This window comes from Canis lupus, chromosome 18, assembly GCF_003254725.2.
Source record: "Canis lupus dingo isolate Sandy chromosome 18, ASM325472v2, whole genome shotgun sequence".
NCBI classification, from domain to species: domain Eukaryota; kingdom Metazoa; phylum Chordata; class Mammalia; order Carnivora; family Canidae; genus Canis; species Canis lupus.
Genome location: NC_064260.1, coordinates 49,507,240 through 49,529,926, shown reverse-complemented (window position 1 = coordinate 49,529,926; position 22,687 = coordinate 49,507,240). Strand labels below are relative to the sequence as shown.

The window sequence follows — 22,687 nt, the reverse complement described above, 5'->3', positions numbered from 1 at the left end:
GGGGGCTCCTCTGTGTTCTAGGGTGACACAGGGCAAGGTGTTAGTAAGGACTGTCCCGCCACATGAGCTGATTGGGTTTCCATGAGGTGAGTGCACAGCGTGAGCTATGCAGGTTCACTGAGAATCTAGTCCGAGCAGGTCCAGGCTGACCCGCCATGCCGGGCAGCTCACATGTGGTTAAAGTGCTGGCTTCAGCTCTCTCGTGCCCAGATCAGACTCTAAGCACGCACCACTAAACAATTCAGCAAAAGGATGTCTGTGGGAAGGCCCCATCCGCATGTGGTGCCAGGGGTGCCCAGAGGCTGGCACGCTCCTCGCCAAGGGCAGGGCAGGTGTGGGCATAAGAGTGAAGCCCCAAGGGCAGCCCAGGGACGCTCAGTTTAGCTCCTGCCTTCAGTCCAGGGCGTGATCCTGGAGACCCGGGATCGAGTCCCACGTCAGGCTCCCTGCAGGGAGCCTGCTTCTCCCTCTGCCTGTGTCTCTGCCCCCCGCCCTCTCTGTGTCTCTATGAATAAATAAAATCTTAAAAAAAAAAATAAAAAAGAGTGAAGCCCCAGAAAGTTACACAGACATAACAGATCCCAGGGCCTGGGGTTACAGCAAGTGTTTATGAACACGAACCCCATCATGCGTGTCCCAGGCAGGCTCACCACGACGTAAGGGTTGGAAGGACTCGGCCTACACAAATGGGGAGACACAGGGCTGAATGGAAAGCAGTCATTGCTTTAATTCTGGTCGGGATCCACCTTGGGGCCCTGCCAGCCCCGCCCACGGGGGGATCGCTGCCTGCTCCATGAACATGACTGTTTACAAAAATAAATATGAAAAAGCAGCAACTCGAGTGATCGTGGAATTTGTCTGACAGCATGTAAATGTGTTGAAGCGTCCGGCATAGCTCCGAATTGCACCAAAAGAATCTGGAAGCACTGGGTTTGGTCTCAGGCAAAATGGAAGGAGGGGTGGGCTCAGCCTCCCAGACTCCTCACAGTTCTGAGTCCGCGTACATCCCATTGATTAGATAGTCTACCTGTGTGTACTCCTTCTTCCTGTAGCTCTCATAGGCTTGTAGGGCAAACAGAACCAAAATTATGATGAAGAGAGTCACCCCGAGCAAGAGCAGTGCCAGGAGGAAGCCTTTGTTTACTAGAGACTGGGAAAGGGGCTTGGTGGTGACCACCAGGTACTGGCCTTGGGTGCTAAGCGAGCACGAGTCTGTGGTTGGCATCTTAGAGCCCCCTGAACTCCCGGGTGTCAGGGTGGTGGAAGCAGTACCAGGTGATGTTTCAGGCAGCACCTGTTCTGGTGTCCCAGGTGTGCCTGGTCCTGTGGCTCCCCGGGTCAACGGCGCAGGGCTTGGCTGTGTCGTGGGGGACGTGACCTCCACCTCGGGGGTTGGGCTGGTGTGAGGTGCAGGTGCTGGCTCTGTGCTGGTAGTCAGCTCCTGGGCTTGTGTCATGGTGGTAGTCACTGTGGTGGTGGACACAGAAGCCACAGAAGCCACGGATATGTGGGTGGGCTCTGAGGTTGTGTTGAAGAGGGTGGGTGTGGGCCCACTTGCTGTTCCATCCATAGGCCAGGCTGTCAGCGTCTGGATGGTGGAGACTTGTATGGACTCATTAAGTGCTTGGGGACTCAAGGAGGGTGCCAGGCTGGCTGGGGAGTTGCCAGGGATGTGCTCGGAAGGGCCCTGTGTGCCTGTCAGGCCATTGGCACCTGGTGTCATCCCAGGGGCAGTCTGAGCACTAGTGGCCGGTGTCGTCAGAGCTGCTATTCTTGGCACCTGCGTTGGGGATGTGCTGATGACAGTGCTGGAGGATAGAGTCTGCCGTGCTGATGACGTCAGGGCAGGTGGCAGGGGCAGGCTGGAGGTGACTGGGTCAGAGGGACCTTCTGTCCCCGTGTCTGTCCTGAGTGTTCTCCCTGCTATGACCACAGGAGAGCTGGGGTTGGCCTCCGGAGTCCCTGCAGCCAAGGTGACAGGAGAAGGTGCCACCACAGACACTGTTTTAGACGTTCCATTAAGGATGCTTATAACTGTCATCACAGATGCATTTATCTTGGCTGGATTATCCGTCTGGTTGGGGAGTAAGTGCCCTTAAAGTCAAAAAAGGGGAGAAGAAAGAGATACCATCACTTTTCGTCCTGGGCAGGTGGATGATTCAAAGAGTGTCTTAATTGCTGGCCTATTGGCCTGGCGTGGGTGGCTTTCCCCTTGGCTCGGTGAGAACAAACGTGATGTGTGAACACGCTTCCCTCTTATCTTCCCCCTGAGCACATGAAGCCTGCTGCCCAGCAGAGTGGATGTAAAAACTCCTCGTCCTCTGAACCCCTGGAAGGCTCGAGAGCTTCACTCTTTGATCCGATTCCCAAAACAGAGTGAAAGTCTCACCGTAGAGGTGTGAATCACTATTAACAAAACCCATCAAACACACACCTAAGTTTACAAAGCAGTAAATCATTGCCCAGATATTCACACCATAAAAGAATTCTTGGCTTTACGAAAGAATTTGTGGCAGGAATTTCTGGAGATGAACAGTGCCTGGCACACGGCAGGAGTGTAATGAAATATTTGATGTATGAACAGATGAATTCCCCAGTGAAGATCAGATTTATAGAAAAGATTTTGCAGGGCCAAGCAAGTGACCCTCTCAGGACTCAAAGGCCCAGTCCCCTGGGGGCTTTCTACCCAAGCTGGCCCCCAAGAAGCGTGGCCTGACAACCCTCCCCAGAGCAGCATCCAGGCAGCACTGGGGCCCCCAACTCACCAGCCTAGGCTTGTATATATCCCTTGGGCTCAGGGTGCTTTGGGACCACTGTGGGCCTGACCAGCAGTCACAGAGCTTTCTCACTTACATGAATCCTGAGTTGACACTTGGCTCTTAGATAAGGACAAGAAGGAAATCCAAACGAGCACAAGGGCTGTCCACATCTTTTGGGTGAGCCAGGAGCAAGGCTGGGCGGTCCCTGAGGCTCCCAGCTGGCCAATCCTCAGGCTGCTAATGGTTCCCTGCTGCTTGGCTGAAGGGTCTGTGGTCAAGAAAGAAGGTGTCTGGTCAGTAATGCACAGCCTCACCTGGGACATGGGGCATGGCACGGTACCTGTCATGGAGGGTTCTGGCAAGGACCAGGGTGCAAACCAAGCTGAGTGTTTAGACCAAGGCCTGGCGCCCAGGAAGTGTGATACGTCTTAACCATGGTGGTCTAGTGATCTGCTCTGTGCCTGCATTTGATGGGTTTAAAGCATGCCTTGACCGACCTTCCTACCCAGAGATCCTAGTGTGAAAGAGCAGTAGAGAGAGGTCAAGGTCTTTTGGTAATCAGGATCAGCCAAGATCATGTATATCTGGACCAAGCTACTTCTGTACACCCCATGATAGCCAACCGCACCTTTTTTTTTTTTTTAAGATTTTAAAAATTTATTTGACAGAGAGAGAAAGAAAGAGTGAGAGCACAAGCAGGGGGAGCAGCAGGCAGAGGGAGAGGGATAGGCAGGCTCCCTGAGGAGCAGGGAACCCAATGTGGGACTTGATCCCAGGACCCTGGGACCATGACCTGAGATGAAGGCAGACGCTTCACTGAATGAGCCACCCAGGCATCCTCTGACTCACATGGGAGAAAGCATTCATTTATCTATTGATCGATCGATTGATCCATCGATCTAGATTCATCTATTCATCATGTGTCATCCATTCACCCATCTATGATCCACCCACCCATCAATCCACCTATCCAACATCTATCCATCTATCCATTCACCCCATCCATGCACCACCCATTTACCACTCACTCATCCATTCACCACCCACCCACCCATCCATCCATCCATCCACCCATTCACCACCCACCCATCTATCCATCCATCATCCATCCACCCCTCCATTCAACCAATACTCCCTGATTCCCTGCTCATGTGCTGAGCAGTGCAAACAGAACAAAAAGATGAAAGCCACACAACTCCTTCCTCCAGGCAGCTTGCCATCCCGTAGGAGACACAGAAAGAGGTCACTGCACGCTGCTGCAAGCACAGAGCAGGTGTGACTCAGTGCCTGGAAGCAGGCAGGGCATGGCACATGGGAAGGCCTTGACCTGTAAGTGGGAGCCTGATCCTCTGTGTGGAGGCCCCAAAGGTGGGTGGGGAAGGACAGAGTGCTGTGGGGCTCGGAGGGGGCACTGAATTCTGGTGGGTGGAGGGGCGTGGCCAGGGAAGGCTTCCTGGGAAAGCAACACATGAGCCATGTTCTGAAACAAGGGATGGGATCCACTTGGTGGGGAAGAGGTGGGGGAGGCGAGTGAGAGAGTAGATGACAGCGGCAGGGCCAGAGGCTGAGAGCTGGGATTAGATCAGAGATTGGCAGGCCACCACCAGGCAGTTGGGATGTGTGGGGGAAGCCCCTGCAGGCCTGAGGCAGGTGTGTCACTAGCACAGCAGGTGCTTGGGCAGGAGGGACAGATGAGGGGCAGGCATGAGCGGAGCCCAGCAAGGAGGTGGCAGGGGTAGTAATGCAGGCAGGAGGGGACAAGGCCACAGGAGGCTGCAGGACTGGACCAGGGGGGTGCCACTGCAAGAGACAGAGGTAGTTGTGAGGATCTAGTCACCCAGCTGGTTGCAGAAACTTCCAGAAATGCCATGACGCTGAGCTTCACCAGGAGGAGGACTGGATCCAGCCAGAGCCGGCTTCCTGAGTACACAAGAGTCTCCCCACCCTTACCCTGGGGCCCTCCAGTATGCTGGCAGGCTGGGGTCCCTCACTGCAGGGGTGCAGTGGGGAGTAGAGGGGCCCACTGGCCTCAAGCATCCCATTGCTTCCTGCCCTGCTGGTCCTGGGTGTGCCCTGAACCTGTCCTCAGCCCTCACCTGCCTGAGTCCCGCGTAGCTGCCTGAAAGGCCCACGTCCTCTCTAGGCTATGACGCGGTCACGTGCAGTCATGGGTGGTCCCATGGACTAAACACTCAATTTGAGCACAGGGAATATAGAACACAGGCATGCTGGGAGCTGCAGGGCAGGCGAGGAGTCTGGAGCTCCTGAAGACACCTCCAAAATCAGTCCTGCCTGAAGACACCCAAGACCTTTGGTCTTTCCATTGGCCCTCACCATGAAGTTCCTGGGTTGCAGAGAACATCTTGGAAGGCCCTCAAGTCACACTAAGTGAAAATGTCCTGATCAATTCTTCACCTGGCATGGAGGCTGTCCACTGCCCTGTGATTAGGCCAGCTCCTGGCGGTTACAGCAGGCTCGCTGTCTTCCCATGAGCCCTGAGTCACAAATGAATCACCTTCAAGCATCCCTACCCCAGCCCTGATGCACATGCCCCCACACAGCTTCCAGAAAGATCCTGTAACCCACAAAGGTGACCTTGTCTCCACTGCTTAAATCCCATACTATCCCAAGATAACCCCCAAACTCATTAACACAGCCAAGGTAGCCTTCTAAATCTGGCCCTGCTACCTCTTTCCCAGTGGTCCCAGTCCCACTGGGCATGTGGAATACCTGAAGGTTCCAACCCAGCACCAGGCTTAGCCACCAGTCCATCCCAACAAGCACTTCCAGTCCTGCTGGGAGCTATGCCAAGCAGCCCCTGTGCAGCAGAAAGGGATGAATGGAGGGTGGCCACATGGCGGCTTTCTGCCTCCTGTGATCAGAGGAGATTGTGGTAAAGTGATTCCAAGACTGGAAAACCCCCTGGAGCACCACCTCTTCTGGAAGCCTGGTGCATTCTTTGATGCTTCTCACACCTTTGCAAGCGTCCCTAGCTGTTTTTTAGCCTCAAATTGTACGTTCTATCCAAAACTGTCCGTAAGGGCTCTTGGTAGCTTACAGGTCTAGAGGACTCAGTCCTACAGGCTACAGATCTGCATCTGTTCTCTAGAGTGCAAAGGCATTCTTTGTTCTGACAGAAACAAGTGGGGGAGGGTGGGGAGAGAAGAAACAGGCCGACACCATGAGAAGAAAGAATTGAAACTGGAAGGTTTCAGGGACAAAGAACCTACACTTACCCCATGAGCTGAGGCAATGCAGCTGGGCTTTCGGTAAATAAATGCATTTATAAAGAAAAAAACTAATAAATGCATTTAAATGACTCTTTCTTTGGCCAGTCACATCTACTGAATGCATTTAAAATGCTACCACTGCTGAACCCAGCATGCTCCCTGTGTGTGAGGCCTGGATCTGGGGTCCGCTGTACTGGGATGATGTGACTAAGGCTTCCTGAATGTACTCCAGGCCCTAGCGCCTTCTGCTACACCCCTCTTACTACAAATCTCCAGGGCAAGGTTGGCAAATTTTTTCTGTAAAGAGCAAGGCAGCAGATGTTTTAGATTTCTGGGGTCCACGCAGTCTTTGTCTCAGCTACTGAAGTCTGCTGCTCTAGTGCAAAAGGGCTGTGGGCCTTTGTAAACAATGAGTGTGGCTGTGTCCCAATAAAACTTTATTTACAAAAACAGGCAACAGGAAGGATTTGGCCCACAGGCCATAGTTTGCCAACCCAGCTCTAGCACTTGGATGAACTTCAAAGCTGATAATCCTGCTAAGGGACAGGGGGACCAATCCACCGTGCTGAATAGATTGCATGAATGCAGGACAGACACAGACTGTCTTGTTTGTGGTCTGGGCAGCCTCTTGTCTATCTCCTCCTGGGCCACTGCTGCTCGGCGGTTCCTCCTCCAACCCTGGCATCCGTGAGGGCCAACATACCCTGCTTGTGCAGCAGGATGGGCCCATGCAGGCATTGTAAGATCTCAACAAGAGGGCAAGAGAAAACCTCTCGAGGTGTCTGGCATTTGTGTCACGAGAACAGAAGATGGCCTAGAGGACCACATGCTCCCAGCCCCGCCTGTCCATCCCAGCTCGTGGCCCACGCTCCTGGTCTACCTCGGAAGGCAGAACCCCAGACAGTGAAGTGCCACAGAATGGGCCCCTCCTGGTTATGGGAAAGCTCAGCCCTCTGGGCTTTGCTCTTTCTTTTTTCCACCTGCAGCAAAGCCCTCTTGTGGCCCTCTCTGGGCTCACTATCCCGATACTGTGCTAACACGCAGGGCCACAGACACTCACCAGAGGGAGTTGCTTAGGGCATGCTCCCTGGCTGGGCTGTTTGCTTCCTTGGAGAGTTGTGGGCTTGGCACTGTGTGCGTTCTGGGTGAGGTCTGGCTTTGCAGGAGGTAAGAGCAACTTCGGGGAGCACTCGCAGGCCATGGCATGCTTTGCGGCAGATGTAGGACATGGGCAGATGCTCCACTCTGGGAACAGACGCATCTAGGATTTGAAAAAGAGTAAATACTTCTTAGGAAAAGCTTAGGGAAAAAATCCAGGGAGAAGGGAGGCACTGAAACAGCAGCACTAAATAGATGATCATGCTGGGAAGCTGATAATGTGTATTAGAACTTTCAAAGTCAAGACTTCTGATGTAGCACTTTCTACTGCTGGATTTCTTCAAAGAAAGCAACTGGATGGATGTTTAAAGATGGAGGTCTAAAAAGATGTTAATCGTGGCATTATTTATAACAGCAAAACAGAATGGAATGGTTACATAGGGATACAGTCCCACCCACATATCAAATACTATGGTGGCTGGGATGCCTGGGTGGCTCAGCAGTGGAGCGTTTTCCTTCTGCTCAGGGCGTGATCCTGGAGTCCTGGGATCAAGTCCCTCATCAGGCTTCCTGCATGGTGCCTGCTTCTCCCTCTGCCTGTGTCTCTGCCTCTCTGTGTGTCTCTCATGAATAAATAAGTAAAACCTTAAAAAAAAGAAACAAATATCATGGCGGCTGCTCAAAAACATATAACTTCCTGGCTGACTCAGGGGAGCGTGTGGCGCTTGATCCCGGGGTTGTGAGGTTAAGCCCCGCATCAAGTGGAGATTGCTTAAAAGTAAATCTTAAAAAAAGATATAGTTTCCTATTTATTGACATGGGAAGATGTGCAGCATGTATCATTAATGATTGAAAAAGCAGGGATCCCTGGGTGGCGCAGCGGTTTAGCGCCTGTCTTTGGCCCAGGGCGCGATCCTAGAGACCCGGGATCGAATCCCATGTCGGGCTCCCGGTGCATGGAGCCTGCTTCTCCCTCTGCCTGTGTCTCTGCCTCTCTCTCTCTCTCTCACTGTGTGCCTATCATAAAAAAAAAAAAAAAAATGATTGAAAAAGCAGATCATACGATAGTATACACACCATGATCCTTTTTACTTAAACAGACATTTGTTAAGGGGTCTACAGAGATTTACACAAGAACATGATGATGGTTATGCCTGGGGAAAATACGTATACTGGTGATTTCCATCTTCTACTTCTAAATAAACAAACAAACAAACAAATGCATTTTTTTTCACACAAGCATGTAACAGTTTTGGAAAACATTTCTGAAAGGCTCATGAAAGAAAACAATGAATTGAGTATTTTGAACTATGGGAAGAAAGGGACAGAAATAACCCCACTGGATATATACAGTTTCACATGGAGATTTTAATAATTTAGAGAAACTCCATAATTTATATACCAGGAGTTGTATTTTTCTAGAGCCAACCAAAACTTTAGAGGAACCAGGAGGATAGTTGTAATGCAAAGATATTCTGGTCCACGATTCTCTCATTGATGAATATTTAAGGTAAACTCGGGAGACTAAGAAATAGCTCATCACCTCCTACTGTGACAGATATTAGTAGGTGGTGATGTGTGAGGACCACCATGGGCCCACTCCCTCGTACAAACACCCACAAGGGCACACACAGCCGCACACATGCACAATGCACATGCACACACATGCAGTCACACTTATGTGTGCATACAACTGCATGCATATCCAGCTACACACATGTATAGGCACACACATGCCCACATACCGCCACATATGTATACATGCATGTGTGTGCTATTGCACACACAGTTAGAAACACAAGGGTGAACGCATACATGGTGCATTTCTCTAAGACTATGTCAAGAAACTCCACAAGTTTCTTAGGAAACTTCTACTGGATACCATCATTGCTATTCACTCCCAGGCGGTGGGACTAGTGATCACTCCCACAGAAACGGGAATTGACCGCCTTAGACTCCAGAATGGGCCCTAGTTGGGCCATGACTTCATCTCTCTGGAATGGTCCTGCCTCCATTTTCCAAAAGCATATTCTAAATGTCAAGATTCACGTGTGGGGACCTGCACTCATCTTTGTGAGTTGACTCACAATGGCAAACCCTCAACAAGATTTAAAATAATAGTTTGTCCTGCAAATGCTTCAGTGAGCCTTAAGTGAGGGGCTCACATTATTAGGGTGCAGGGAGACTGGGTACACCAAGGTTTCAGACTACAGTGGATGGAAAGGAAAGAGACCCTGGGGCAAGAGGGAATAAACAAGAAAGAATTAAGTTATTATGAAGTGGAAGACCTGCAGATAGAAAGACAGGAGTTAGGCTGGTGTTGGGAGTCCCTCTTTTTCAGCAGTCAGCTCCCCACAAATTCTGCTGGGAGGAGGTAGCACCCCTTGAGCCAGGTGACACTCCATCAGAAAGACACCCCCAGACTGTGGCCCTAGGTGTCAACTTCCTGATCCTATTTTGGTCCATGATCTTGTGATGCCTCCCAATACCTCCTGTTTCTGAAATTTTTAAAAAAGATTTTATTTGCTTATTCATAAGAGACACAGAGAGAGCCAGAGACATGGGAGGGGGAAGAAGCAGGCTCCTTGAAGGGAACCTGATGTGGGACTTGATCCCAGGACCCCAGGATTATGACCTGAGCCAAAGGGAGATGCTCAACCACTGAGCCACCCAGGTGCCCCTGTTTCTGAATTCTTGTGTTCCCAACCTTGGCTTGATTTTTTTTTAAAAAACTCTTTTTTATGAACCTGCTTGTTATAATGCTGAATGCTGTGTGCAAGTCACATGGAATCAGACTCCAAATTGCTGGATTCCTTTTTCTGGTCCAAACGGGTTCCTAAGATCCAATGCAAGTAATCCTTAGGCTTGGTAAAGGATTGTAAGTGTTACTCCCACATTCTGGCACTCTAGCAGGATTTCAATCACTAGCAGGATGGCCTGGGCCCCTACTCCAAGCTGGAGAAACTATATAGACCAAGAAGCAGGAACTGCAGTAACAGATGCAGGGCAAACCACAGATACCTAATACTGACACGTCACCTGGCTGAACTTTGGCAGCAGAACCCAAGGAACACAGGCTCACGGTTTTGTGTATACAGACATTGCCCTGTGGTCTAAAGGATGTGTATACGTGGCAGATGGAAACCTGGAGAAGCGGATATCATCTTAATTACACTACTTGCTTCCTGGTTTCTCTAAGTTTTGGTATCACAGCTAAATGCTGATGGAAGGCTAGTTTTTGTTAGCAACGTGGACAAATCTGGCATTCCTTTGTCCGTGAAGCAAGTCCAGCATATAAGAGGAAAATCTGTATTTTACTTTCGTCACCGATTTTATTGCAATTTTTGGAGATGCTCCCTCCGGGGGGTAAAAATAGCTGCACGTCGGTAGAGGCAGATTTCTAAGCACGATGTTCATGTCTCATGGCAAACCATGTGGATGCCGCTTCCTCCTGTCAGCCGATGGGTAACTGCACGCGACCAGGCTCACCGGGGGGAGGGAGGCAGGCAGATGGAAAGGCACAACCCCCTCCGCGGTGCAGGGCCTGGGGAAGGCCTGGGGCATCCAAAGGGCCACCTCCTTCCTGCAGGGCAGCACTTCCTGGGGCCCAGCCTTGCCCCGGGAAGACCTTCCAGGTCCCCGCGCCTATGGGAGTGTCCCGCCTCTCCCATCCTCCGCTGCCGGACCAGCGAACCAGCCGGGCGTCTCCCCTGCAGCCCTCCTCCTGCTCCTCCCTCCGGCCTCCCGGTCCCCCCTGCGTGCCCCGACTGACCCCCTCCGCGTCCTCCTCTCTCCTGTCCCCTCGTCTGGCACCTGCGCCCCCGCTAATCTCTTCTCGGTCCCCCCCTGCCTCCGTGCCCCTACCTCCCTCTTTCGCTCGCAAGCCGGTTCAGGCAGCCGTGACAACAGCTCCCCGGCCGGCGGCGCGGGCCCCTTACCCGGGCGCGGCAGGCCTGCGGCGGCCGGGCGGCCGTCGGACGGCGGGGAAGTGCCCGCGGCCCCGCGCAGAGACGTGGCGGGCAGCGGAGTCAGCGCACCCGAGCCAGACTGCTCAGGGCAGCCGCCCCAGCTGGCGCCCCGCCCGGCCGGCCCCGCCCCGCCCCGCCCCGGAACTGATGTCACGGGAGGCGGGCCCAGGAGGGCGGGGCAGCTCCGGCCCGAGCCGGCAGAGGCTAGGCGCTGCCAGGCACCGCCGAAAGGGAGCCGGAAGCGGGGGGCGTGGCCGCCCTCGGGCCCCGCCCACCGCGGGGCGGGGCGGGTCCTGTGGCTCGCGTGGCCGGAAGCGGCCCGAAGGAGCGCCTTCGGGCGAGAGTCCGGCGGAAGTGGCGGCGCTCGGCCTGGGCAGCGGGGCCGTGGGTGCCCGGGTGGGGGTGGCCCGCGTGCAGCTCTGCGCCCGCACACTTGGTCCCGCCCCTGGGGGCCGGGCATGAGGACTCGGGGTGCGGCCACGGTGCTCTGAGCGCTGACCACGTGCCCAGCGCAAGGTCATTGATTCAATTAAGCGGCGGCAGGCTAGGCGCTTTGCGCCCATTTTATAGATGCAGAAGCTGAAACTCAGAGTGTTTAGTAATTCTAAGACGCAGGATAAGAATGGGGCAAGCGTATAGGACTCGACTTAGAAGTAGGCTTGCAGGGATCCCTGGGTGGCGCAGCGGTTTGGCGCCTGCCTTTGGCCCAGGGCGCGATCCTGGAGACCCGGGATCGAATCCCACGTCGGGCTCCCGGTGCATGGAGCCTGCTTCTCCCTCTGCCTGTGTCTCTGCTTCTCTCTCTGTGACTATCATAAATAAATAAAAAAACAAAAAAGAAGTAGGCTTGCAAATCACCCGTTTTGTGACTAAATCCCATTCTGTAAAACTCTCTCAGGTCCCCCCAAGACCAGAAAGCCTGTGAAGGATGCTCCCTTGGGAATAAACAAAAGGCTTTATTTTCAGACGAGTGTGTAACTCGTCTTGGGGTCTTGGGCTAAGGAACTACATACACCAGAGCGGGGAAAACACGGTGTGCAAATCCAAGATCGCCTCCCTGCTCTGAGTTCCTGGGAGCCCTTGAAATGCAACTTAGAGCTGCAATGTCCAGTTCAACCTCATAATTTCAAGTTGTTTAGAACTCACCCCGCAGAGACAAGTTTACTGGGACCTAAGCCATTTGGGAATGTTTGTGAAGACAAGGTCCTTTTTTTGCTTTGTGCTTGCTTTGGTTTCCCCAACTCGCTCAGATCTAACATGTTCTCGAGAAAATACACCCCACAGCCAGTTGTTCTATGCCCGTCTTCCTCATAAGTCAATGTCTGTGACCAATTTCCTCTTTGGTAAAATCAGGACAATTTTTACTGCTAGGGGTGAAATTACAAAGATAAAGACACAAGCCTCCTGGAAGAGCTCATAGTCTAGGGCAGAGGTCTGCTGGCCCTCTGCTTCTGTAAGTAAAGTTTTATTGGAATACAGTTACACGTTTTTGTCTCTCTGCTTTTGCACTGCAAGGGCAGAGTTGAATAATTGCAACAAAAGCTGTATGGCTCACAACACCTGAAATATTTACTGCCTGCCTTTACAGAAAATATTTATGAACCCTCCAGTCTAAGATGTGAGTAGGAAATGATTTAATGATTTTCAGACAGCAATGGAACCATCTTGTCAAGATGGTCCAGAATACAGGGAAACTCACTCTCTTGCAGAGGAATCTAGCACCTTTTCAATGGATTGGGGTCACTTGGAACCTAGTGTTGAGCACAGCTCTGGGAATCGCATAGCTGCTTCTGTAGAGTGAAGCAGAGCTGCTGTGCTGCTCCTGATGGCAGTGGGTGCACTAAGTTAAGAGAAGGGTCCATTTAGATCCTCAGGCTTTTGTCTCAGGGCACAGATCATCTCAGGTGCTTTCTACGCAGAAAGAGCTAATAATAAACTCAGAGCCCAGTCCTCTTAGTTGTTGAGTTACATTATTATTTGAATATAGTCCATGCTAGATTGCACATGTAAAGAGCTCTGGAGTAACCCTGCCTGGCTTCAAACCCCAGCCCCACTTTTTAGCTGAGTGACAGCAAGTAAGAGGCTTAGGCATTCTGTGCCTCAGTTTTATCATTACCCATGGTAGTTATGTTCAATAAGGTCTCCATGAAGACTGACTTAGTGAATTCTGAACCATCACTCCTAGGAGAAAAAAAAGAAAAAAAAACAAGGACAATTTTCACCTTCATTGTCATTATTAATCGAAGGTTTGTTTTTATTGTAAACAGAAAAGGACATTAAAAATTATGAAAATTTGTAGAATAAAGATGGCTAATGATGAAAATAGAAATATAATTCTGTATGCATTATTGGGCAGATGTTCCTGACCTGTCACTTACAGTGTTCAGAAATACTAAGTTTGGCAATCTCCAACATATTTACCCAGAGGCAGTGAAAACATATATACCCACAAAGACCTGCATGAAAATGTCTACAGCAACTTTATTGATAATTGCTAAAAGCTGGAAACACTCAAATGACAGTCAGTGGGTGAGAGGATATAAAATTTTGGTACAACTGTACTATACGATGGACTATTAGTCGTAGAAAGCAGAATTACTGATATAGCCACCATGACCGAAGAATCTCAAAAGCTTTATGCTAAGAGAAACCAACCAGACAGGAGAAACTACTGTTGAGGAAGGTCCTTAAGAAGATGTGACTTCTGGGGACGCCTGGGTGGCTCAGAGGTTGAGCGTCTGCCTTTGGCTTAGGGCATGATCCCAGAGTCCTGGGATCGAGTCCTGAGATAAAGACCCACATCAGGCTCCCTGCATGGAGACTGTTTCTCCCTCTGCCTATGTCTCTGCCTCTCTCTCTCTCTGTGTCTTTCATGAATAAATAAGTAAAATATTAAAAAAAAAAGAAGATGTGACTTTCAGTTGACCTGTGAGCTGGACCTGGGCTCTCAGAGGCTACTCAGCCTCTCCCCTATCCATGGAATGTGGGTTCTGCTTGATTTTCCCGCTCTCAGAGGCTGCTCCAAGGACATAGGCTTAAGATAATGAGTTGGTGTTGAGAACACCTGAGCAATATATGTGACTGACACTGTTTAAGACTTCTCTGTATATAAACTTCCAAGATTCAGCAGGTGGTGAAGGGATTCACTCACATTAATGCCACCTAAGACAAGCCTCATATATAAGTTCCCTTCACTTATTAAAACTGCCACCTACCAAACTGGAGTGCCCTTTCTCTTTCTTCAGTCTCTTCCTGCCCTCTGCATTTTGGGGTCAGTTTCATATTATACACAGAAAGCTCCCAAAGAGGTTACAAACCAACAACTACATACAATATGATTCCATTTATATGACATTCATGAAAAGACGAAAGTATAGGTGGCTCAATGGTTGAGCATCTGCCATTTGGCTCAGGTCATGATCCTGGGGTCCTGGGATCAAACCCTGCAACAGGCTCCTGGCAAGGAGCCTGCTTCTCCCTCTGCCTATGTCTTTGTCTCTCCCTGTGTTTCTCATGAATACGTAAATAAAATCTTGAAAAACAAAAAAGAAAAGAAAAAAGTATAGAAACAGAAATCAGTAGTCACCAGGAGATAGGAGAGGGTACAAGAATTGGCTAAATTTGCCAAATAAAGTACAGGTTGCCCAGCTAAATTTGCTAAATCTGGCAACTCTAAATTGACTACAAAGGAGCATAAGGGAATTTTGAGGGATGATGTAAATATTCTATATCTTGATTGTGGTGATGCACAACTGTATGCATTTATTACAGGTCATGAAAATGTGAATTTTACTGAATGTAAACTATGCCTCAATACATTTAACTAAAAACAAATACTTTGCTGTAAAGAAAGGCAAAAATTAAGGGATTATATTCGTAGTTACATGAGTGTATGTGCCTGTGTGTATAAGTGGAACTGAGCACTTAAAATGGATGCATTTTGTTGCATGTAAATTGTATCCCAATAAAGTTGGTTTTTAAAAAACTACACTAAGAATAAAGAATGTCACTTCAAATTGATTCAAAATCCAACACAGTAGGAAGATGTAACACAGGGGCTCCTGGGTGGCTCAATTGGTTTAGTGTTTTACTCTTGATTTCAACTCAGATCTTGATCTCAGGGTTGTGAGTTCTGACCCCATGTTAGGTTCCACTTAAAAAAAAAAAAAGGAAGATGTAACATTTCTAAATATTCTATATGGGAATACACCCAATAATAAGACCTCAAAATATACAAAGCATAATTGGCAGAAGAGAAAGAGAAAAATCCCCAACATAGATTCGAATATGTTCCTTTTAATAATGTACAGAACAAGTGGACAAAACAACAGCAGCAACAACTACAAAACTCAGTAGGATCATTCAAGACTTGAATGACACCACTGACAAATCCTGGCCTCCTAGACATATAGAGATCACTCCACCCAATAACTGAAGAGTCAGTAGCATTAGTGGGTGTCCTGAGGGAAAAGTTTGAGAGTATGCTTATTGGGGCACCTGGGTGGTGTGGTCAGTTAAGCATCTGACTTGATTTTGGTTCAGGTTATGATCTCAGGTTGTGGGATCAAGCCCCATGTTGGAATCTATGCTCAGTGTGGAGTCTGCTTGTCCCTCTCCTTCTGCTCCTCCCTCCACCCCAGCTCATGCTCCTTATCTCTAAAATAAATAAACAAATCTTAAAAAAAAAAAAAAAAGAAGGGTATGCTTATCAAGTTTGCAGTTAACACTGGGGTTTTAACCAGTTGCCTTGGCTCACCTTCAACCTTGGGTTGGCCCCACATGGCCGTTTTGTCCAGGGAAAGTTCTGCTGGCAAACCCTGGGGGTCCCCAGTCATCCAATACCGATACTCGCTCCACTGCAAAGTTCTCCAGTCTAAGGAGGGGCTATTACCAGCATCTCTTTCAATGCTTCAGAGCCTCCTGCTGCCTTCACCAACAAGGGCTGCATGTTGCTGGAGGTGTTCATACTCCAGGAACCCAAGGAGCATGGCTCAGAATCCAAGAAATGAAAAACTGAGGGTACAGAAACATTGAGGTCAAGCAAGGATTCTCATCAGAAATGGTTGATTTGGGTCACCTGGGTGGTTCAATGGTTGAGCATCTTTCTTCAGCTCAGGGCATGATCCTGGAGTTCTGGGATCAAGTCCTGCATCAGCTCCCTGCAGGAAGCCTGCTTCTCCCTCTGCCTGTGTCTCTCCCTCTCTCTGTGTGTGTCTCCTATGAATAAATAAATAAAATATTAAAAAAAAAATAAATAAAATCTTAGCAAAAAAAGAAATGGTTGATTTTAAAAATTGTTTTAAATATTTATCTCCTACTTATGCGAATAATGTATCTTGTATATCCTGATTTCCAAAATTCTGAAGAGATCATCATTAAAAATCTTGATTAAGGATTCTGGGTCATGGGTAGCCCCGGTGGCGCAGCGGTTTAGCGCTGCCTGCAGCCCAGGGTGTGATCTTGGAGACCCTGGATTGACTCCCATGTCAGGCTCTCTGCATGGAGCCTGCTTCTTTGCCTGTGTCTCTGCCTCTCTCTCTCTGTCTCTATGAATAAATAAATAAAATCTTAAAAAAAAAAAAAAAGGATTCTGGGTCGTTGTTCCAAGCATGTGTTCACTATGTATGACATGGATGGAGAGGAAATGACAGGAATTTCTATTACAATTTAGTAAAAAAAATGGCTAACATGGTTCTATAAAAATCCTTAGCAAACTAGGAATCAAACAATATTTACTCAAAGTGATAATGATTATTTTGAACTATTATCCCACATCAAAGTTATTGATTAAGATTTTTTAAAAAGCTAGAGATATTCCTAGAAAGATCAGAAACAAGGTAACTATTCTCAAACTCTTAGTGAACGTTGTTCTAGTCAAAGGAATGAGACAAAAAAATAAATGGAATATATATTTTTAAAGATAAGCTTTCATTATTTACATATGATATGATTACCTGAAATGTCTAAAAGAGTCACCTTAAAAATCAATTAGGGGCACCTGAATGGCTCAGTGAGTTAAGCATCTGCCTTCAGCTCAGGTCAGGATCCAGGGTCCTGGGATTGAGCCCCTCATCAGGCTCCCTGCTCACAGGGAGGTCTGCTTCTCCCTCTCCTTCTGCTCCTCCCCCCGCTTGTGTTCTCTTACTCTGTGTCAAATAAATAAATAAAATCTTTAAAAAAAGTTATAAGAACAAGTCAATGATTTACCTGGATGCAAAATAAATATATGTCAGTAGATTTCTTGCATACCAACAGTAATGAGCTAAAAATATTTTTTAATTAATTAATTAATTAACTAATAGTAGTTAATCAATTAGGGAACTTAAGGGAAATACCCAATGGTGGGGCTTGAACTCACCACCCCAAGATCAAGAGTCACATGCTCGGGACGCCTGGGTGGCTTAGTGGTTGGGTGTCTGCCTTTGACTCAGGGCCTGATCCCGGGGTTGGGGATCAAGTCCCACATCGGGCTCCTGCAGAGAGCCTGCTTCTTCCTCTGCCTGTGTCTCTGCCTCTCTCTCCATCTCTCATGAATAAATAAATAAAATCTTTATATATACATAAAAAAAGCCACATGCTCTACCCACTGAGCCAGCCAGGCTCCTCTAAAAAAATTTTAACATCAGTTACTCTGATAACATTATAAAATACCTAGATATACATTAGCGAGAAACATTCAGGACTTAAGGAGGCTTTCTAACTTGCTTTATATGGAGAACTTAAAAATAAACTTGAATAAATGAAGAGATACATTATGTTCCTGGGTAGGAAAACGAAAGATGTCAATATTCCCAAATTAATCCATAGGTTTAATGGAATTCTAATAAAAAAGACTCTTTGTAGGGATCCGTGGATGGCGCAGCAGTTTGGCGCCTGCCTTTGGCCCAGACCCGGGATCAAATCCCACGTCGGGCTCCCGGTGCATGGTGCCTGCTTCTCCCTCTGCCTATGTCTCTGCCTCTCTCTCTCTCTGTGTGACTATCATAAATAATAAATAAAAAAAGAAAAATATAAAAAAAGACTCTTTGTATTCTTTTGGAACTTGAGAAAATAATTCTAACATTTAGGGTGCCTGGCTGGCTCAATTGGTAGAGCATGCAACTCTGGATCTCAGGATCATGACTTCAAGCTCCATGTTGGATGTAGAGCCTACCTAAAATAATAAAATAAAGATCTAGTATTCATCTGTATTTCTTTTTAGCTATCTCACCAGAGGTAAGGGAAACAAAAGCAAAAATGAACCATTGGAACTTCATCAAGGTAAAAAAATTCTGCACAGAAAAGGAAACGGTCAGCAAAACTAAAAGGCAGCCTATGGAATGGGAGAAGATATTTGCAAATGGCATATCTGATAAAGAATTAATATCCAAAATCTATGAAGAACCTATCAAACCCAATACTCAAAAACCAAATAATCCAGTTAAGAAATGGGCAGAAGACATGAATAGACATATTTTAAAAGGAGTCATCCAGATGGCTAACAGACACATGTAAAGATATTCAACATTACTCATCATCAGGAAAATACAAATCAAAACCACCATGAGATACCACCTCACACCTGTCAGAATAGATAAAATTAACAACAAAGGAAACAACAGATGTTGGCAGGATTCGGAGAAAGGGGAACCCACCTACAATGTTGGTGGGAAAGCAAGCTGGTGCAGCCATTCTGAACAGTATGGAGGTCCCTCAAAAAGTTAAAAATAGAACTACCATATAACACAGCAATTACACTGCTAGATATTTACCCAAAGGATACAAAAATAGAGATTCCAAGGGGTACATGCACCCTGAGGTTTATAGCAGCATTATCAATAATAGCCAAACTATGAAATGTGCACCAGCTGATGAATGAATAAAGAAGGTGTCATATGTGTACAATGGAATATGACTCAGCCATCCAAAAGAATGAGTTCTTGGGACAGCTGGGTGGCTCAGCGGTTGAGCATCTGCCTTCGGCTCAGGGCGTGATCCTGGGATCCTGGGATCGAGTCCTGTGTCAGGCTCTCCACAGGGAGCCTGCTTCTCCCTCTGCCTATGTCTCTGCCTCTCTCTGTGTCTCTCATGAATAAATAAATAAAATCTTTAAAAAAGAAAAAGAAATCTTGGGCAGCCCTGGTGGCTCAGCGGTTTAGCGCCACCTTCAGCCCAGGGCCTGATCCTAGAGACCTGGGATTGAGTCCCAGGTCAGGCTCACCGCATGGAGCCTGCTTCTCTCTCTGCCTGTGTCTCTGCCTCTCTCTCTCTCTCTCTCTCTCTCTCTCAGTAATAAATAAAAATATATTTTAAAAAAATGAAATCTTGCCATTGGCAGTGACATGGGTGGAGCTAGAGAGTATTATGCTAAGTGAAATAAGTCAGAGAAAGACAAATACCATATGATTTCACTCATGTGGAATTTAGGAAACAAAACAGATGAACGTGTGGGAACAGGGGAAAAAGAGTGAAGGAGAGAAAAGGAGGCAAACCATAGAGTCTCTTAATGATAGAGAACAAACTGAGGGTTGATGAATGGAGGGGGTGTGGGGATGGGCTGACTGGGGGTTGGGGATTAAGGAGGGCACTTGTTATAATGAGCACTGGGTGTTATATATAAGTAATGAATCACTAAATTCTACTCCTGAAACCAATATTACACTATATGTTAACTAAAGAGAATTTAAATAAAAATTTGGAAGAAAAAATGCTAATGTTCATCTGAAAGACTAAATAGTGAAAATAGCAAAGATACTATTATGCCTTTCTATATTTCTCAAATTTTCTATAAAATATGAATTGTTTTTATTGTGGAAAAAGGTTTTCTGTTATAAAAACTTTTTGGAGGCAAAGTATTCTTTAACAAAAACAAAAGATAAACTAATCCCAATACATATTTTTAAATACGTATTGAATGTAACTACTGATACAAAAACCTTTCTCTACTATGGCTCTATCCATTCCTTATCAGATAATTGTTAGAAGTTCAAATTATGGGGTGCCTGGTGGCTCAATTGGTTAAGGGTCTGCCTTTGGATCAGGTCATGATCTCAGGGTCCTGGAATAGAGACCCTCATTGGGCTCCCTGCTCAGCAGGGAATCTGCTTCTTCTCCCTCTCCTGCTCCCCCTGCTTGTGAGTGCGCTCTCTCTCTCTCACTATGTCAAATAAATAAATAAATAAATAAATAAATAAATAAATAAATAAATAAATAAAATATCTTTAAAAGAAGTTCAAATTACTCTGCTTTAAAAAACTGACAAAGGAAATGGAAAAATAGTTTTTTGGGAAGAAGTCAGATGATTTGATACTGTCTTGCCTACAGAAAGAAACAAACCAGTTACAGTCTTGTAAAACCTGAAACAGGAGCAAACAAGCAACAGGAGTCCCCAGCTTGGACAGTAATCATCTTGAGAAGTAAAGGCTGCTTTTTTTTCACAACAGCTATAAACGCAATAGTCTCATCTGTGTGTTTAATTCCAGTCAAATGAAGTGGAATGCCCAGGTAGTTTTGACCAATTCTAAACACTGAACTTCACTCCTGTCTCTGATTATAAGCCTGATCACAAGGTGCGTGGAGGCAAACCCTAACCAGGAACCTTTCCTTTCATGTCTGATTTCAGCTAAGCTTCCCTGTGGCCTTTAGATTTCACTGATCACACACACACACACACACGCACACACACACGCACACACACACCTGTAGATCCCTAAGATTTTGTCTCCCATGCATTTCACCTCTTGGGAGATGTCTGACTGTCCTAAAGCTGGTTTAGAATGTCCAACTAGTGTTTCCAGAAAGGCAGCCTGGAAGAAGTGCTAGGGAAGACCTTTCCATGCCTTGAAAAATGCATGTGGAGGTACTTTAGGGAGACTGTGCTACCCTCTACCGCCGCTGGGCACAGCATTCTTTTTTTTTTTTTTTTTTTAAGATTTTATTTATTTATCCATGAGAAACACACAGAGAGAGGCAGAGACACAGGCAGAGGGAGAAGCAGGCTCCTCACAGGGAGCCCGATGTGCAACTCGATACCTGGACCCGGAATCAGGCCCTGAGCCGAAGGCAGACGCTCGACCGCTAAGCCACCCAGGCATCCCTGGCCACAGCCTTCTACCAACATCCCCATCCCACCTCTGATGGCATCAGGTCACAGTCCTCCCCCACCCCTCCTTTGACATCATTAAGGGGGACTCCATTGTTTGTGTGCTCTGACTTTCTCTGCCCCCTGTCACGGTGAATTCCAGGCTTCTCCACCTCAGTTGGCCATCTCAAGGCCAAGATCCAGAACCTGTCATCATTCCTGTGCAGAGGCTCCCCGCTCTTGGGCCCTCCTTCCAGCTATCCCACTTCATTACTCCCACTGTACCTGTTCTTGAGCCTCATCCTCACCTACAGCCCCTTCCACTCTCTGCTTTTTCCTCCTTTGCCCTGCTGTCCTCCAGCTGGGATTCTGCGATCCAACAAGTAAGTCACTCTTTTGCCAACATGGTATCTTCAGCTTCCTTGTCCTTCAGCACAACCACATGGCAACACCACACCCCTGGATGAACCCAGCTGTCCACCTCTTTTCTGACTACACCTGGGTGCTAGAGAAGATCTGTAGTCTCTGGCCTTGGTGGGGTCTTCTTGGCTGCCAGGAATCCCACACTTTCCTGGGAGGCCCTTTGCTTCCACTTCCTTCCATCCTCTTCAAAACCCTGTGCTCATTTTCTCCACCTGTACATGGATAGGCCTGTTCCTCGGCCACTCTTCTCTTCTCCCTTCCTATCAAGTTGGAAGAAGAGTTCTCTCCTGTAAAAGATGATCTCCTCACCTGTGTCTATTGTTTCCTGTGAAACCTGAGTCTGCCAACTAACTACTTCCCTTTTGTCTGACCCACCTCTTCCTCTCTACTGGCATCTTCCCGTTGACAGTAAAACACTCGAGTTCTCATCTCACTTCCTGAGATGGATGTTTATTCCATTAATCTTCAACCTTGAGTTGTTTCCTAAGATATGTGCACAAGACTAAAAATGTCCTTTTTTTAATTTTTGTGATAGTCACACAGAGAGAGAGAGAGGCAGAGACATAGCCAGAGGGAGAAGCAGGCTCCATGCACCAGGAGCCCGACGTGGGATTCGATCCCGGGTCTCCAGGATCGCGCCCTGGGCCAAAGGCAGGCGCTAAACCGCTGCGCCACCCAGGGATCCCTAAAAATGTCCTCTACGTGCTGTTTCACATACTCCACATTTTGGGGATATGGTATTATTTTTTTAATTCAAAATATTTCTCAATTCCTATCTGAATTATTCCTTGGGTCTATTTATTACTTGAATGTGTGTTTCTTAATTTCCAAACAAATAGGGATTGTATACGATGACCAATTTCCTCTTTGGTAAAATTTTTGTTTTTGATTTCTAGATGAATTGCACTGTGGTCAGAGAGTATGTTTTGTATTATTTTAGTCCCTTGAGATTTCTTCAAACTGCTTTATTTATTTATATTTTCTTTTTCTTTTTTTTCTTTCTTTTTCTTTTTTTTTCTTTTTTCTTTTCAAACTGCTTTATAAGCCAGTGTATGGTCACTTTGCACAAATGTTCTGAGTGTGCCTGAAAAGAATGTGTGACGGTCAGTGCTCTATACTCATGTATCAAGCCATTCGTTAATTATGTTT

The 22,687-nt window shown here is 47.4% G+C and overlaps 1 protein-coding gene across 4 annotated transcripts; it reads right to left on the bottom strand.

Moving 5' to 3' along the window:
* Positions 1 to 703: 703 nt before the first annotated feature.
* C18H11orf24 (chromosome 18 C11orf24 homolog) lies at positions 704 to 11,184 on the bottom strand. 4 transcript variants are annotated; one of them, XM_025446172.3, is made up of 4 exons: positions 11,026 to 11,184; positions 7,050 to 7,250; positions 2,854 to 3,027; positions 704 to 2,094 (listed from the first exon to the last, which is right to left on the bottom strand). In XM_025446172.3, exons 3-4 carry the CDS (start codon positions 2,927 to 2,929, stop codon positions 983 to 985), a joined length of 1,188 nt encoding a protein of 395 aa, XP_025301957.1. In that variant the 5' UTR covers positions 2,930 to 3,027; positions 7,050 to 7,250; positions 11,026 to 11,184; the 3' UTR covers positions 704 to 982. The 4 variants fall into 4 exon arrangements, with proteins under 4 accessions (XP_025301957.1, XP_025301958.1, XP_025301960.1 ...); XM_025446173.3 differs by having other exon boundaries at positions 10,952 to 11,150; XM_025446175.3 differs by lacking the exon at positions 11,026 to 11,184 and adding an exon at positions 10,415 to 10,743.
* Positions 11,185 to 22,687: the final 11,503 nt, after the last annotated feature.

Excerpts from the sequence above, each read along its gene's own strand:
- C18H11orf24 (XM_025446172.3), bottom strand. The coding sequence starts at position 2,929 with ATGTGGACAGCCCTTGTGCTCGTTTGGATTTCCTTCTTGTCCTTATCT. Across the intron at positions 2,095-2,853 it reads AGTGTCAACTCAGGATTCAT|GGCACTTACTCCCCAACCAG; the intron begins GTAAGTGAGAAA and ends TTTGACTTTAAG.